General features: G+C 39.9%; 1 protein-coding gene across 7 annotated transcripts in view; it reads left to right on the top strand.

Moving 5' to 3' along the window:
• Positions 1–10,752, top strand: part of LOC124605193 (D-aspartate oxidase) — a 257,938-nt gene extending 247,186 nt beyond the window's left edge. For all 7 annotated transcript variants that reach the window (XM_047136712.1, XM_047136718.1, XM_047136715.1 and 4 more), the window contains one exon: positions 8,260–10,752. In XM_047136712.1, coding sequence (XP_046992668.1) covers positions 8,260–8,370 — 111 coding nt within the window. In that variant the 3' untranslated portion in view covers positions 8,371–10,752. The remainder of the gene's footprint in view (positions 1–8,259) is intronic.
• The last annotated feature ends 2,001 nt before the right edge of the window (positions 10,753–12,753 follow it).

The raw sequence follows: 12,753 nt of genomic DNA, 5'->3' as shown, positions 1-12,753 counted from the left end.
ACTCGTGCTCCGAATATCGCACGAAACTTACTTTCCCTATCCTAAACAGTGGTGTCGCTACATTATTCTCCTCTTCGGAAAGACCCGGTCCCCGGGTCATCCTTTAACTAACTCTTAAACTTGTTTGGTTGGCACTTATGACATATTTTCTTACTACTAGAAAACTTAAATGTGGTCTAGTGCCCTCTTAAAACCATGACATGAAACAAAACGTACAAATTTCTAACTGGACAACCACTGCTCGATCAAGACCTTACCTACTCGTCTCATGCCCTCGGTATCCATTCCACTGGGTCTTGGACTACCCTTGGTTCCCTCTTGGAATTAGCTCTCTGCCTGATCAGAAAGAAAATAACACATAACAAAGTTAAGGCTGCGATGGCACTTCGCACAGAGGTGTTCAAAATGATCATTATTTGCCATTGCCTTTCCCTATACTGAACGACATGTTGAACAAGCTGTTCGGCTGTTATGCGCCCCTCTTGCTCCAAAACGAACTGGTTTACAGATCTCAACAGACCTGGTTCCAGAGTTTGATTTAACAAGGTCAGATTCTGCCTTGGCAAAAATTCTAAAGTGGTTTCGGGCCAGTACAGCTGTGGCTGCATAACATTCAATTGTGTGATTCCTGAAATTGATGCTGGCAGATGGAAGGTTGGTCCTATTATGTTACACTTAGTTCCATTGATTAAAATTCCACTTCCTTCGAGCTCTACATGGTTCGCTTCCGTAAACATTCCTTGCTCAAAACAACTTCCTACTACTACCAAATTCTCGTAGGTGGAGAAGATCCAATGCACCCCAACCTGTGGCAAGCTCAATTTTGGCACCACAATGTCCCTTGGACAGTCTGTTCCTTTTCCCCTGGCTAAAAATAACTGCACCGTGCATGTGTCCTATATTTTTAGCTTCACAGATTTTCTTCCAACGTTCACTATTTTTGATCCAAACTCATCACCGATCGTGTGACTACTTTTATCCTTAAATTTACATTATATGAACTGGTGCAATAAACACGACTTTCCTGACCCAGCACTTTCGATAACAAAGAATTTAAACAGGAAATCGTACGACTCTTACATCGTTCAACACATATTTAATACGGCTTTGCTGCAAAATTTACTCCAACGCATTTATTTCTCCAGAACTGCATTTGATTTCTCCTCCAACAACATTCCACATACGTCAGATGCTACACTTCCCTTTTCAGTGACCTAAGGACAGGGATCGCCGTCACCCTTCCTCCCTCTTCAAAAAGACTGCTGTCCCTAGCAGGCTCACAATACCCGAAAACACTTATAAAATACAATTCCCAATTACTCTGCGGCAACCCAATGATACATGACACGAAAACATAAAAAAAAAACACTACACATACTCTACTACTTTCTAGATCACAAAGCATACGGCACTTCATGCTGTACTGTATCTTTCTGGTTTTCTCTGTGCTTAGCAACTTCTCTTCACTCTCTCTTTTTTCCTCTTTTCTTCCTGTGACACGCCTGGAATCACATCCAGGCAACCATTAAATGGCCGTAACCGCTCAGTGTGCGCTATCGTTGTTCTAGTTGGCAACTGAAGCTTAACATTAAAGGGAGATGTGGTTTCAATAACTTGGTATGGCCCTTGATACCTAGTGAGGAACTTCTTCGTTTTCCCTTTTTGCATATAGGGGCTGGACAGCATTACCCATTGCCCCACTTTATACTGCGGTAAACTTCCTTTTCGCTTTACCGCATCTTCCTGCATTTCCAAAGCCTTTGTATTCGCCTTTTGTACCCGTTTCCAAAGATCTCGAATTGTTCTCGCGGATTGACGTACAGATTCACCGGTCCTTTCTTTCTGCAGCTTTACTAAATCAAACGGTGACAGCATTTTTCGCCCATACGTTACCTCATATCAAGACAAACCGGTATTTGTATGGACTTTTGCATTGTATGCACATACAATACGTTTCAAATACTTGTCCCACTGATGGTGATGAGAATCGACATAAAAACTCAGCATCTTCCTGATTGTTCTGTGTACCCGTTCTGTCCTTCCGTTGGCCTGTGGATGCAACGTGCTCATCCTCAACTTCTTTACGTTCAACAGTTTACACAGCTCCTTCATTAAATCTGACATGAAGTTGGTCCCTTGGTCAGTAATTATTGTCTTCGGTACACCAAACTTCAAAATCCAGTTGTTTATTAATGCTTGCGTGACCATTGCTGCCTGTTGACTTGGCATAGCCACCATCTCCACATACCTTGAAAAATGGTATATTATTGTCAGAACGAATCTTTTCCATGGTGTTCGCCTGAAAGGTCCTAAGACATCGATCCCCAACATAGAGAATGGACATGTCGCTTCCGGCAATCTTTGTAGCTGTATCTGTTTCCAACTCAAATCTGCTCTCTGTGCACATGGTATACAATTCTTGACATACTGATCCACATCTATTTTCCTACCCCTCCACCACTCTCCTATTTGTCGCTCTACACCCTCCATGACCAGATAACATTTGATCATGTGCTTTCTTTAAAACCTCATCCCTCAACTTCGCTGGCACTACTACCCTTGGCCCTAACTTCGTTTCCCTTCACAGAAGACTGTCAAACACTTTAAACTGTGGCTGTGTCTGATACAATTTACACTCGTTATCCGTGTCCTGTAATTTTTGCCATACTGCTAGGGTATAACCTATGACTTCTACTTTTTCCACCTTCCTACTCAGTGCATCCGCATTACTGTGCTTCTTCCCAGGTTTGTGCACCACCTCATAGTCGAATTCACTAAGCCTCACAGCCCATCTAGCGAGTCTAGTGGACGGATCCTACAACCACTTCAACTCAGCATGATCTGTCACTACCCGAAATCTTCTCCCGTATAAATAACATTTAAAATATGTGATTCCATAGATTACGCTAAGCGTCTCCCTATCAGTTGTCGCGTAATTCCTCTTTGCTGCTTTCAACAGCCTGACTAAGAACACACCCTAATGCTTGATTCGATGCATCGCATGCTAGTATAAATCCTTTTCAAAATCTGGAAACACAAGAACTGTACTTGATGTTAACACTTCTTTCAGTTTGTCAAACGTTTTCTAACACTCTTCTGTCCTCTCAAATTTCACACTCTTCTGTAACAATCGCATCAACGGCTGTGCTAAATCTGCAAAACCCTTCATGAACTTTCGATAGAAATTGCAAATTCCGATGAATAACTGCACTTCCTTAACTGTTTTCAGTTCCCGAAAATCCCTTACAGCCTGTACCAACCTCGGATCTGTTCACACTCCGTCCTTACTGATAATACAACCCAAATATTTTACTTCTTCTAATGCGAAATGACACTTCTCGAGGCTCAACGACAAGCGAACTGCTCTTAACCTCATAAAGACTTTCCTTAACTGTTGTCTGTCTTACCTCATACTACTTGAAAACACTATAATGTCACCCAAATAGACAAGACACTGCCATGGTTTCAAACCCCTCAAGACACTGTCTAGCAACCTCTGAAATGTTGCCAGAATGTTTTTCAAACTGAAAGGCATTCTAATGTACTGGTGATGACCTCCAGGTGTAGAGAAAGCAGTTTTTGGACGATCCTCTGGAGCCACCTCTAACTGATGATAACCACTTGTCAAATCCATCATAGAAAAGTACTGGCACTGTCCTCAATGATCCAAAGCCTCCGATATGTTTGGAATGGTGTAAGCATCCGTTACTGTCTTATTGTTGGGGTATTGGTAGTCACAACGGAACGTTTATTTCTTAGTTCATCCGTAGATTTTTTAGGCACAGTGACAATGCCTGCTTCCCAGCAACTATTACTATGCTCTATAATACCATCCGCAAGCTGCTGGTCAATGAAATCCTCCACAATTGGCTGCAAATACCTCGGTATTCTGTATGGTTTATGGTAAACAGGTGCTTCATTCGCTGTTGGTATCCTATGTTGAACTAATGGAGTTGCTGGTAACGGCCCTTGTGGAAAAAACAAATCCTTAAATTCCCACAATAATTCCTCCATATGCTCTCTTTCGTCTCCTTTCAAACGCTTCATTGTGTCACACAATGCATTTCTATTGGCAGTTAGTGATTTATCACTTCGCCTGCCTCTCGAACACCAGTCTTCGTCATCTGGCACATCTAAATTTGCTACTAAAACTCCTTTCCTCAATTCGCGTCTACAGCACTAAAATTATCCACGTTCACGGGAACTACTTGCCCATCGTTCCCCTCCTGTACATGTACAACACTACGTTTCACAAAACACTCCAATGAACCCAAATCTTCATTATCTTCCAATGGTTCAGTAACACTTATTGTACCCACAGGTAGATTTGACTCCACACTTACACAAAGCGACTTCCCGGTGTCACTAGACACACAGTCATGCGAATTAAGCCTTAATGCTAATGTACGCGGTTCAATTGGTTTGTTCATTACGTTAAATGCCCCTCGCGACAGCTCTGCATTGACAACAGTTTCCCCTAGCAGAAATAACATTCCACCAAGTTCCACAGTTCATTGTCCGAGGGCAATTTTGGCATGATGTTGATGCAAGAAATCTACTCCTAGGATCATGGTGTAGCCCTCGCTTACCCATGGTGCCACCTCCATGCATGCATTAAATCGGACTTTCCCTATGGGAAAATCGACTGTCACTGACCCCAAAGGCGTGACCTCCTTATCCCCCACTCCACGCAACCTATAACATGGTGGGTGTAACTTCCTTTATCCCACTATATTCTTAGTAGCCACTGACACTTGTGCCCCTGTGTCCAACAAAACCGTAAACTTTTTAGTTCTTACGGATCTTACCACTGAACATTCCATCCCTGCATACGTATTCGTAGCATTGAAATTAAACGGGAGCTCCCTTAGGTGGGTCTTGGGCCCCGTTTAACTCTTGTCCACCTCTCCTATCTCCACTTCTCCATCCTCCACACTGCTAATTTCCACCCCTTCCTCTATTCGTTGGTGACTGGGTACATTGCCTCTGCACATGTCCCATATGACCACACTTGTAGCATTTTATACTGCTGCAAATACTGTTTGCCTCTCACTTACCCCTGTTGCCAAGTCTTTTTCTCACATAGAATTGCCAGCTGAATGGCCGAATACAAATCTTTCGGATTCCCTTCAAGCACTTTCTGTGACATTTGCACTGGTAACCCTCTCAAAAATACATCAAGTGCCCTTTGCTCGGCCTCCTGCAACGTAACACTATTCGCTTCATCACTCTGACCCAACTCGTAAGTATACTCATTAATTTTCCTTATCCTGTCCGCAAATTTCTCCACCATCTCCCCCTGTCTCTTTATCATTGTACTTAACCTCTCCCTAAAGTACCGAGCACTATTCTGTTTCTTGTACCTTTGTAAAAGCCCTTCCTTTAACTGTTTAAACTGTCCTGCCTTCCTTAATGCCTCAGAACACCTTACATATGTTTTCGCTTCACCCGTTAGTCTAATCTTGGCTATATGTAACAAGTGCTCATCGGACCACCCATTCATCACCGCTGAAGTCTCCAAGTCCTCCACAAATGAACGCACATCCTCAGATGCCCTGCTAGAAAACGGAATAATCAAACTTGCAGTGGCTGGATCAATCTCCTGCACCCTAGGCAACAACAACTGATCAGATGCGGTTTCCCGCTCACTTCTAGAAGTTAATTCATTTCTCAAGTGCATACTGACTGCTGTCAATTGTGCTACTTTTTCCATCAAAATCCGCACCGCTTCTCGTTCCTACACACCTCGCGTCCTTGACTCTGCCATTGTGTTACTTTCGTCCCCAGTTACTCCCATTTCAACTTATAAAATCCCAAAAACCAAAACATTTAACTGCAAAAATAATCTGATTCCTTATACCTCAGTACCATCACACTCAAATTAACACAAAGGTAATTAAATACCACAAAAACAATGTTAAACATCTAAAAATGTGGCTTGCCAGGAGACATACTCGAAAAAGCAAAAAAGAAAGAAAACGTCCAACACTCAAAAAGAACAATTTTGTCAGCACTCACCACATCTTGTGACTGTACTGCAGGCGGTGGGCTCGAACGTCATACTGGACAGATGCCGTCCTCGATTCTGACACCAAATGTTGTGGTGTCTTCTGCCACCAAATGTAGCGGGAAGACACCAAATGTAGTGGGTGAGTGCCAGGAGGTCCCATATTAAAACTCGGCGAGAACTTTCCAAATGATTTATTTGCTTCCACTACAGTGCACCATTCACCTCAGTCTGCGTCACATGGTCCCGCAATGCTGAGGAAGTACCCCAGCGGCCTGTGCCACGCAACGCTGTGTCATGCCGGCTTTGTATGCCAGCGGAGTTGCGGCATTGTCAGGATGCCACAGTTGACTCAACGGTCTGCGTCCCTGCCGACTCAGCGCCGCTCGGTGTGAGCTGCAGGTGGCCAGCTGCGTCCTTCTTCTCGCTGGCGTGGCTGAGATCGCGGTGACAAACAAGTGCCCGCTATGTGATGTCCGCATCTGCGGCCCTCGCCTCTGAAGTCTCCGGCGCGTGTCGGGAGCGAAGACAACTGCCCGCGGTAGCGAGCCGAAGCGTGGCCCGCCCAGCTGGCTGCGGACCCTGCGTGGCCTCAGATGGTCGAACCAATGACTCACCATGGACTGGGACAGTGTTGCCCCATCTGTTGCTGCATGTAGCCCGGCTGTGTGATACGGTCCGCCGTCCAGGAGAGCTGCCACACTTGAATGAATCTCGTTAGAAAACCACAAATATTACATTTTCCACGTTACTCTATATTCATTCACCTGTAGATTTACTTTGAGCTGATATGATGTGCTGCTATCTACCTAAAGCAGTGGCTGTTAATGGGCATATATTCTGTGCAGTCTGTGTTTATGGTGCTGCCACTTGTTTCAGTAATTGAGCATCTTGTGACAAATGTTACTGCATCAAGCACAGGTGTCTTTATGCTCACTATCATGTTTGAAGATTTGGGCATTGCTGTGGATGCTCGCCTGCATCCGCTGTCCTTGAATCCGTACTGTATCTCATTTTGCCATTGAATCCTTAATGTAATTCATTTTAGATTTATAGTCATGAGATCCTCACCCAGTTAAATGTACCTCAAAAGTTTACGGGATGTGACATGACAACAGAGAGATCGCAATACCAAAATTCAAAATCTGTTGCACTTCTTTCTATTACCAAATTGACAATACCTTGATGCCTCAAGATGGGACTGTCAACCGATACCTCCTTTGCTTAACTTGTGCCATAAATTTTGTTTTTCCCCAGTTCGAATCAGTACATCCTCATTAGTTATTTGATCTACCCATATAATCTTCAGCTGTCTTGTGTAGTACTACAACTCAAAAGCTTTTGTTCTACTCTTATCTGAACTATTTATCATCCACATTTCACTTCCACATAAGGCTACACTCCATACAAATACCTTCAGAAAAAACTTCTCAACACTTAACTTTATATTAGATATTACCAAATACCTGTTTTACAGAAATAGTTTTCTGCTATAGACAGTCTGCATATTATATCCTCTCTACTCCAGGTTATGTTATTGCCCAAATAGCAAAATTCATCTACTGTTACTGTTTCCTTTCATAATCTAATTCTCCCGACATCACCTGATTGCATTTTAATACATTCCACTAGCCATCCTTTACTTTTTTTGGTGTTAATCTTATAACCTCTTATCAAGACACTATCCATTTACTTCAGCCACTCTCTCAAGTCCTTATGTCCTCTTACAAGATCAGAATATGCCATTGGCTGGCTGTTGCACTGTCTTTCTTTCCTCTTCCAGCTTTGTTACAAACAACAGTCTCTCCTGCTGCCTCCCTTCCCTCTCTCACACAGATTGAGAGATTTGGAGGGGGAGGGGGGGCAGAGTTACTGTTTCGGAATTGTTGACACTGTTAGACTAGGGGGTTTAGTGGAAAACAATATTTAAATTGTGTCCTTTACTTTCTCCTTCAGTATTCATGTATTTTTAGTACACGTAAGCTGTAGAGTTGATATGATTAAAGAAAGATGATGTTGAGCATAATTGGGGTTGTAAAGTACAACTTTCTGTGAATATCACATCATATATACGAGTAATAGCATTTTCTGTAATTTTACGTAGAGAGAGAGAGAGAGAGAGAGAGTAGGAAATGAACGCACATACATTCAGAACAGATGTAAGATCAATTACCGGCAACAGATTTGTTTGTAATTCATGAAAGTATCACAGAAATAGTATAGAATTAAAATAAGTAATTTTTGTGTTCTAGGTTGTTCATAACTACGGTCATGGTGGTTATGGAGTTACATCAGCACCTGGAACAGCAAAGCATGCAGTTCAGCTTGTGAAAGAAATGCATTCTGCACGCAGCAAATTATAAGGGCTTGTTATTAAGAGGAGGAGATGTTGTTCCTGATCACATTTACACATACTTGCCACTCCACAAGACATTGACTGTAACACATAACATCTTAATACTGTTTAGCTTAAGAAAAACTCAAAGTTTACAATGTACAGAAATAAAAAAGTTCTTATGACGTGCTGTCTTTATGTTGCTTTGAATTTTTGACCACCTGTTACATACAAATAAATAGCCTGGCTTGTACTCGTGGAATTGAAAGTTAACAGATGCAAAAGCAGTATAGTTTTAGGAAACTGTTGTCATTAAATTTGAAAGCTGCTACTTCATTAAATTAAAATTCAAGGGCACGTATGCTTTCAGTTGTATTCCATTAAGTTTCATATTTGATTGAGAACTTGAGTAAATGTTTGAATGTCATCGTTGTAAAGCAATTCATGTCTAGTTTTCTGCTATAAGTGTAATTTTGTGACAGTGCTTAAGTGTTTAATTGCACCTATGTTTTTGTAGCACATTTTAATGCACGTATGATACTATTTTAATCTAAAAAGATTGGTTTCACTGTTGTTTCTTTTATGTCACATTCCATAGTAATGTAATTTTGTGTTCCTCATTAGTGCGTAATTTTGTCCTTTAAAACAAAAATTTTTGGGAGGTATTAGACTCCTGAATCACACACTTAGATGGAGGTGTTATACAAAAGTCATTTGCTTGGAAAGCACACATTCTGAAAATTACGAAAAAATAAATCATTTAAAATTTTTTTGCAAACTTTTGTTTATGATGTGTAATTATTAACATAATTTATCTTGTCCATAGTTTTCTTCAAGGGCATTATTCCACTCCTTTTCGAGTTTGGTCACCTTTTGCTTTTCATTTAAATAGTTTGTTAGCCAATTCTGGTGTAACAATTACTAATTACATCATGTTGACTTCATCCTTCTAATTGACCTATTCAATCCAGTATACATTTCACCAGGTCATGGCAATACATTGCTTCCTGAAATATGGGTAATTAACAAATTAAAGATCATTTTCACTAAATTCCCTTTGAAAAATGAATGAATTACTACCAGTTTGTTAAAACGCATAATTGCCTTAGTTGATACCCAATTTAATTCATGTGAAGTGAAAAATCCTGTTTAATTGGTGATTTTAGTAATTTCTACTCTTGATTTGTATTTCCTATCAACATAATAGTAATTTTTATTTATTTTGTTCCTTTCTGCACACTTTTGTTTACTTTTTAGGAACTGAAGCAGCAGCCTAACTAATTAAAACAACAATTGTAACATTTTCCATGAATGGAAGTATGTGTGTCACTCAATCTATTATACTCAGCCCGTAATATTACAGTTAACAATCTTTCGCTGACATATGATAGAACAGAATCCATTATACTTGCTACTCTTGCTTGTGACAACTACTGTTTGCCCACACCAAATGTATTGTTTGTTTTTTATGTTTTGTTTCTGTCTTCATTCTTTAATATAATTTTTAAATTCATTAAAACTGTATTTTTGTAGCTTATAATTGGCATTCTAATTACACTAACAACATTCCAAGCTAGTACAGAAATTCCAAATTCATTATGACCATTAGTCAACTGTGTTCTGTCCCACAGAAAACGGGAGAGCTTGTTAAAACATTCATTTGGTATCCTACAATGAGCTCTAATACCTTGATAGAGTAGCTACATGGTACAACTGTGCTACATGACAACGCATCCCAGCCTGCCTGATTTTGTTTTGAAGTTGTCGTCTTCAACCTTTGAAGCTGCTTCTCCATAGGTCAGTGTGGAGACCTTTCATTCATCAGCCCTGTTACGTTGAAGAGCATTTTCTCTGCTGCCACTGAAAAGCTCATTGAATCCACCTTAGCACTACTTTTCAGGGATCCTATATTTTTTACTGAAGCACATAAAATCCTAACTTCGTCAGTAAAGGTCTTATGTTGTGCTATTGCACATTTCCCATGACTTTAGTGAAGGTTAAACATTTAGGATTCATGTCTATTATACTTATGTAGGTTGTTATAAGTAACCAAGATACTTGTTTCTTTTTAATTGAAAAAAAAAAACAACCGTTAATAAACTATGCTGACAATCTGATTATATATAGCTTTTAAAAGCTGTGCGCAGTTGTATATTAGTAGTGGGCATCAGAAAATGCATTATGGAAGACTTTGTGGGTCTTCATGAAAGATTTTATTGAGATCAATGATGGTTTTAGGAAAAACACAGCCAGCACATTTTACAGGCTATTGTAATTACAATGTTAATTCTGTAACTGAAGTTATGTCCAATTGTTAATGAATAACATCTCAAACGGTGGTATGAAATGAGTATTTGACACTGCTCAGCATTTAGAGGTGCAAATAAAATTTGTCTCATCATATAGTGTACTCTATCTTGATTTTAATTGTTCCTGATTTCCTCTCCCTTGAGAAAAGTGACTCAATATCTTTTCAAAACTGACAGTGGAAATGAGAACTGTGATTTTATAGCAACAAATAAACTGAAGCAAGTCATGTAATCTTAATTATTATTTCCACACAAAAGTAGCTCATTAGTATATGAGGAGATTCAAAACAAAAGACACACATAAACTGAAGCAAGTTACATCATCATAATTATTTTCACACCAAATTTGTACCATATTTTACTGGTTATAAGACACTATGGACTATAAGATGCACCTTAATTTTCAAGCAGTTTTTTTTAATAACATTTTTATAATTTTTTTATTAGATTGCGAAGACAGACTAAAAAAAATTTCAGTTTATAAAACCGAACTGACCTTTAAAATCCCTGACAGTTTCCATATGAACTTTCTTCTTCTTCCTCTTCATTGTCATCATTGTTCACTATTCTATTACTTTCAATTTATAGCCTGCATCATATGAATACCTTTTATTTTTTTCCACTTCAAAACTAGCTACTAACAAAAAAATTGTACTGTTACCGATAACACACATCACTTTCAGTTCAAGTTCACTGGCAATGTAGATTGCAATGATGCATCATATGCTAGACAGTGAAGGTTTGTGATAGAGAGGCAGGAGGGAGGCACTGTTAGCAAGCTTGTGAATCCCCACAACTCTTGTTTGTTGCATCAGCACACTGCTGTTGCCAGTTGTATCCAGTTTTGCCAGATAGAGATAGGTTTCCTGTGGCATACAATATATGGCCATTTTAAAGACTGGAAGGAATTTTAAATCAAACATTGGACATTTTTATGTTAATTTCAAGTATAAGATGGACCTGATTATTGGAGGGAATTTCTTGGAGAAAAAAATGCATCTTATAGTTCATAAAATACAAACGTTCATAAATAGTAAAATGCAAAACAAAAGAGGATCTTGGGGTGGTTAAATGATAGTGGCAATGGTTTGCATCTGATATTAACTGGAACTTTAGTTTGTCTTCCTGGAGCATTCAGTTTCTCACCCACGGTGAAGGTATAGGCATGTGCTATGAACTGTGAAGGTACTCTGATTATGAAATACCAGTAGGCATTAAATCGTACTGGATATTGATAACTGTTCTATTGTGCTCGCTAATACAAACACCACTAAAGTTAGTAAGAGGACTGAAAAGTATAGATATAGGAGCTTCAATGGCAGAGATGGGGAGACCCTACGTTTGCCGTTGGAATTTTTTTTCAGCACCATTAGAATCGACAGGAAGTAATCTGCCGTACTTGCTGCAACAAGTACAAAGCCACATTTCCAGGCTCCAGCCATCACCAGCAACATGACATGGTGAATGCAAGTTTTTTGTGTACAAAGATCTCAGCACCTGTGCACGTGTAATGCTGAAGACAGATGTATTAGGTCCCCCTCTACGACCACTATATGCAGGGCCATGCAGAGCCATAAGATGGGACAAACTTATGATACAATGTAACGGCAAACAGTAGACATTGTCCCTAGAAAGTGTGAAGCCTGCATATATATTGGCATCAGACAACAGATTATTTTCAGAAAAGACAGAAGAAGGAGCATAATTGGAGCAAATGAAACCCTCAACATGGCCAACAGACCTAGAAGAAATGCCAGGAAAGCCAGTAGTTCACATCAGTGCCAGATGATGCGTGCAATACAGATACCTGTACATTCCAGCAGCTCCACTCTGCTACAGGGGGCTGTGTGGGAAACACCACACAAAAAATAGATTGCACACAGTGTATTTCAATGTGTGTGAAACAGATACTGTTGACAGTATGTTTACTCTTTGGGATTGGACACTACGCTTAGACTTGTTAAGTTCACTTTCGATAGTTTGTGAAAGCAAATTATGTAAAAATAAAAAATTTTGTTGTAGCATGCACAAGAGTGTTTTCATTGTCTAAAATGATGAACATACAGGATCATTAAAACTTTGTAAATTTTGGGAAACTTTCC

Source organism: Schistocerca americana, chromosome 3 (assembly GCF_021461395.2).
Source record: "Schistocerca americana isolate TAMUIC-IGC-003095 chromosome 3, iqSchAmer2.1, whole genome shotgun sequence".
In the NCBI taxonomy this organism is placed as follows: domain Eukaryota; kingdom Metazoa; phylum Arthropoda; class Insecta; order Orthoptera; family Acrididae; genus Schistocerca; species Schistocerca americana.
Note: the sequence above shows the minus strand (reverse complement) of the source record. Positions and strands in the feature narration are given on the sequence as shown.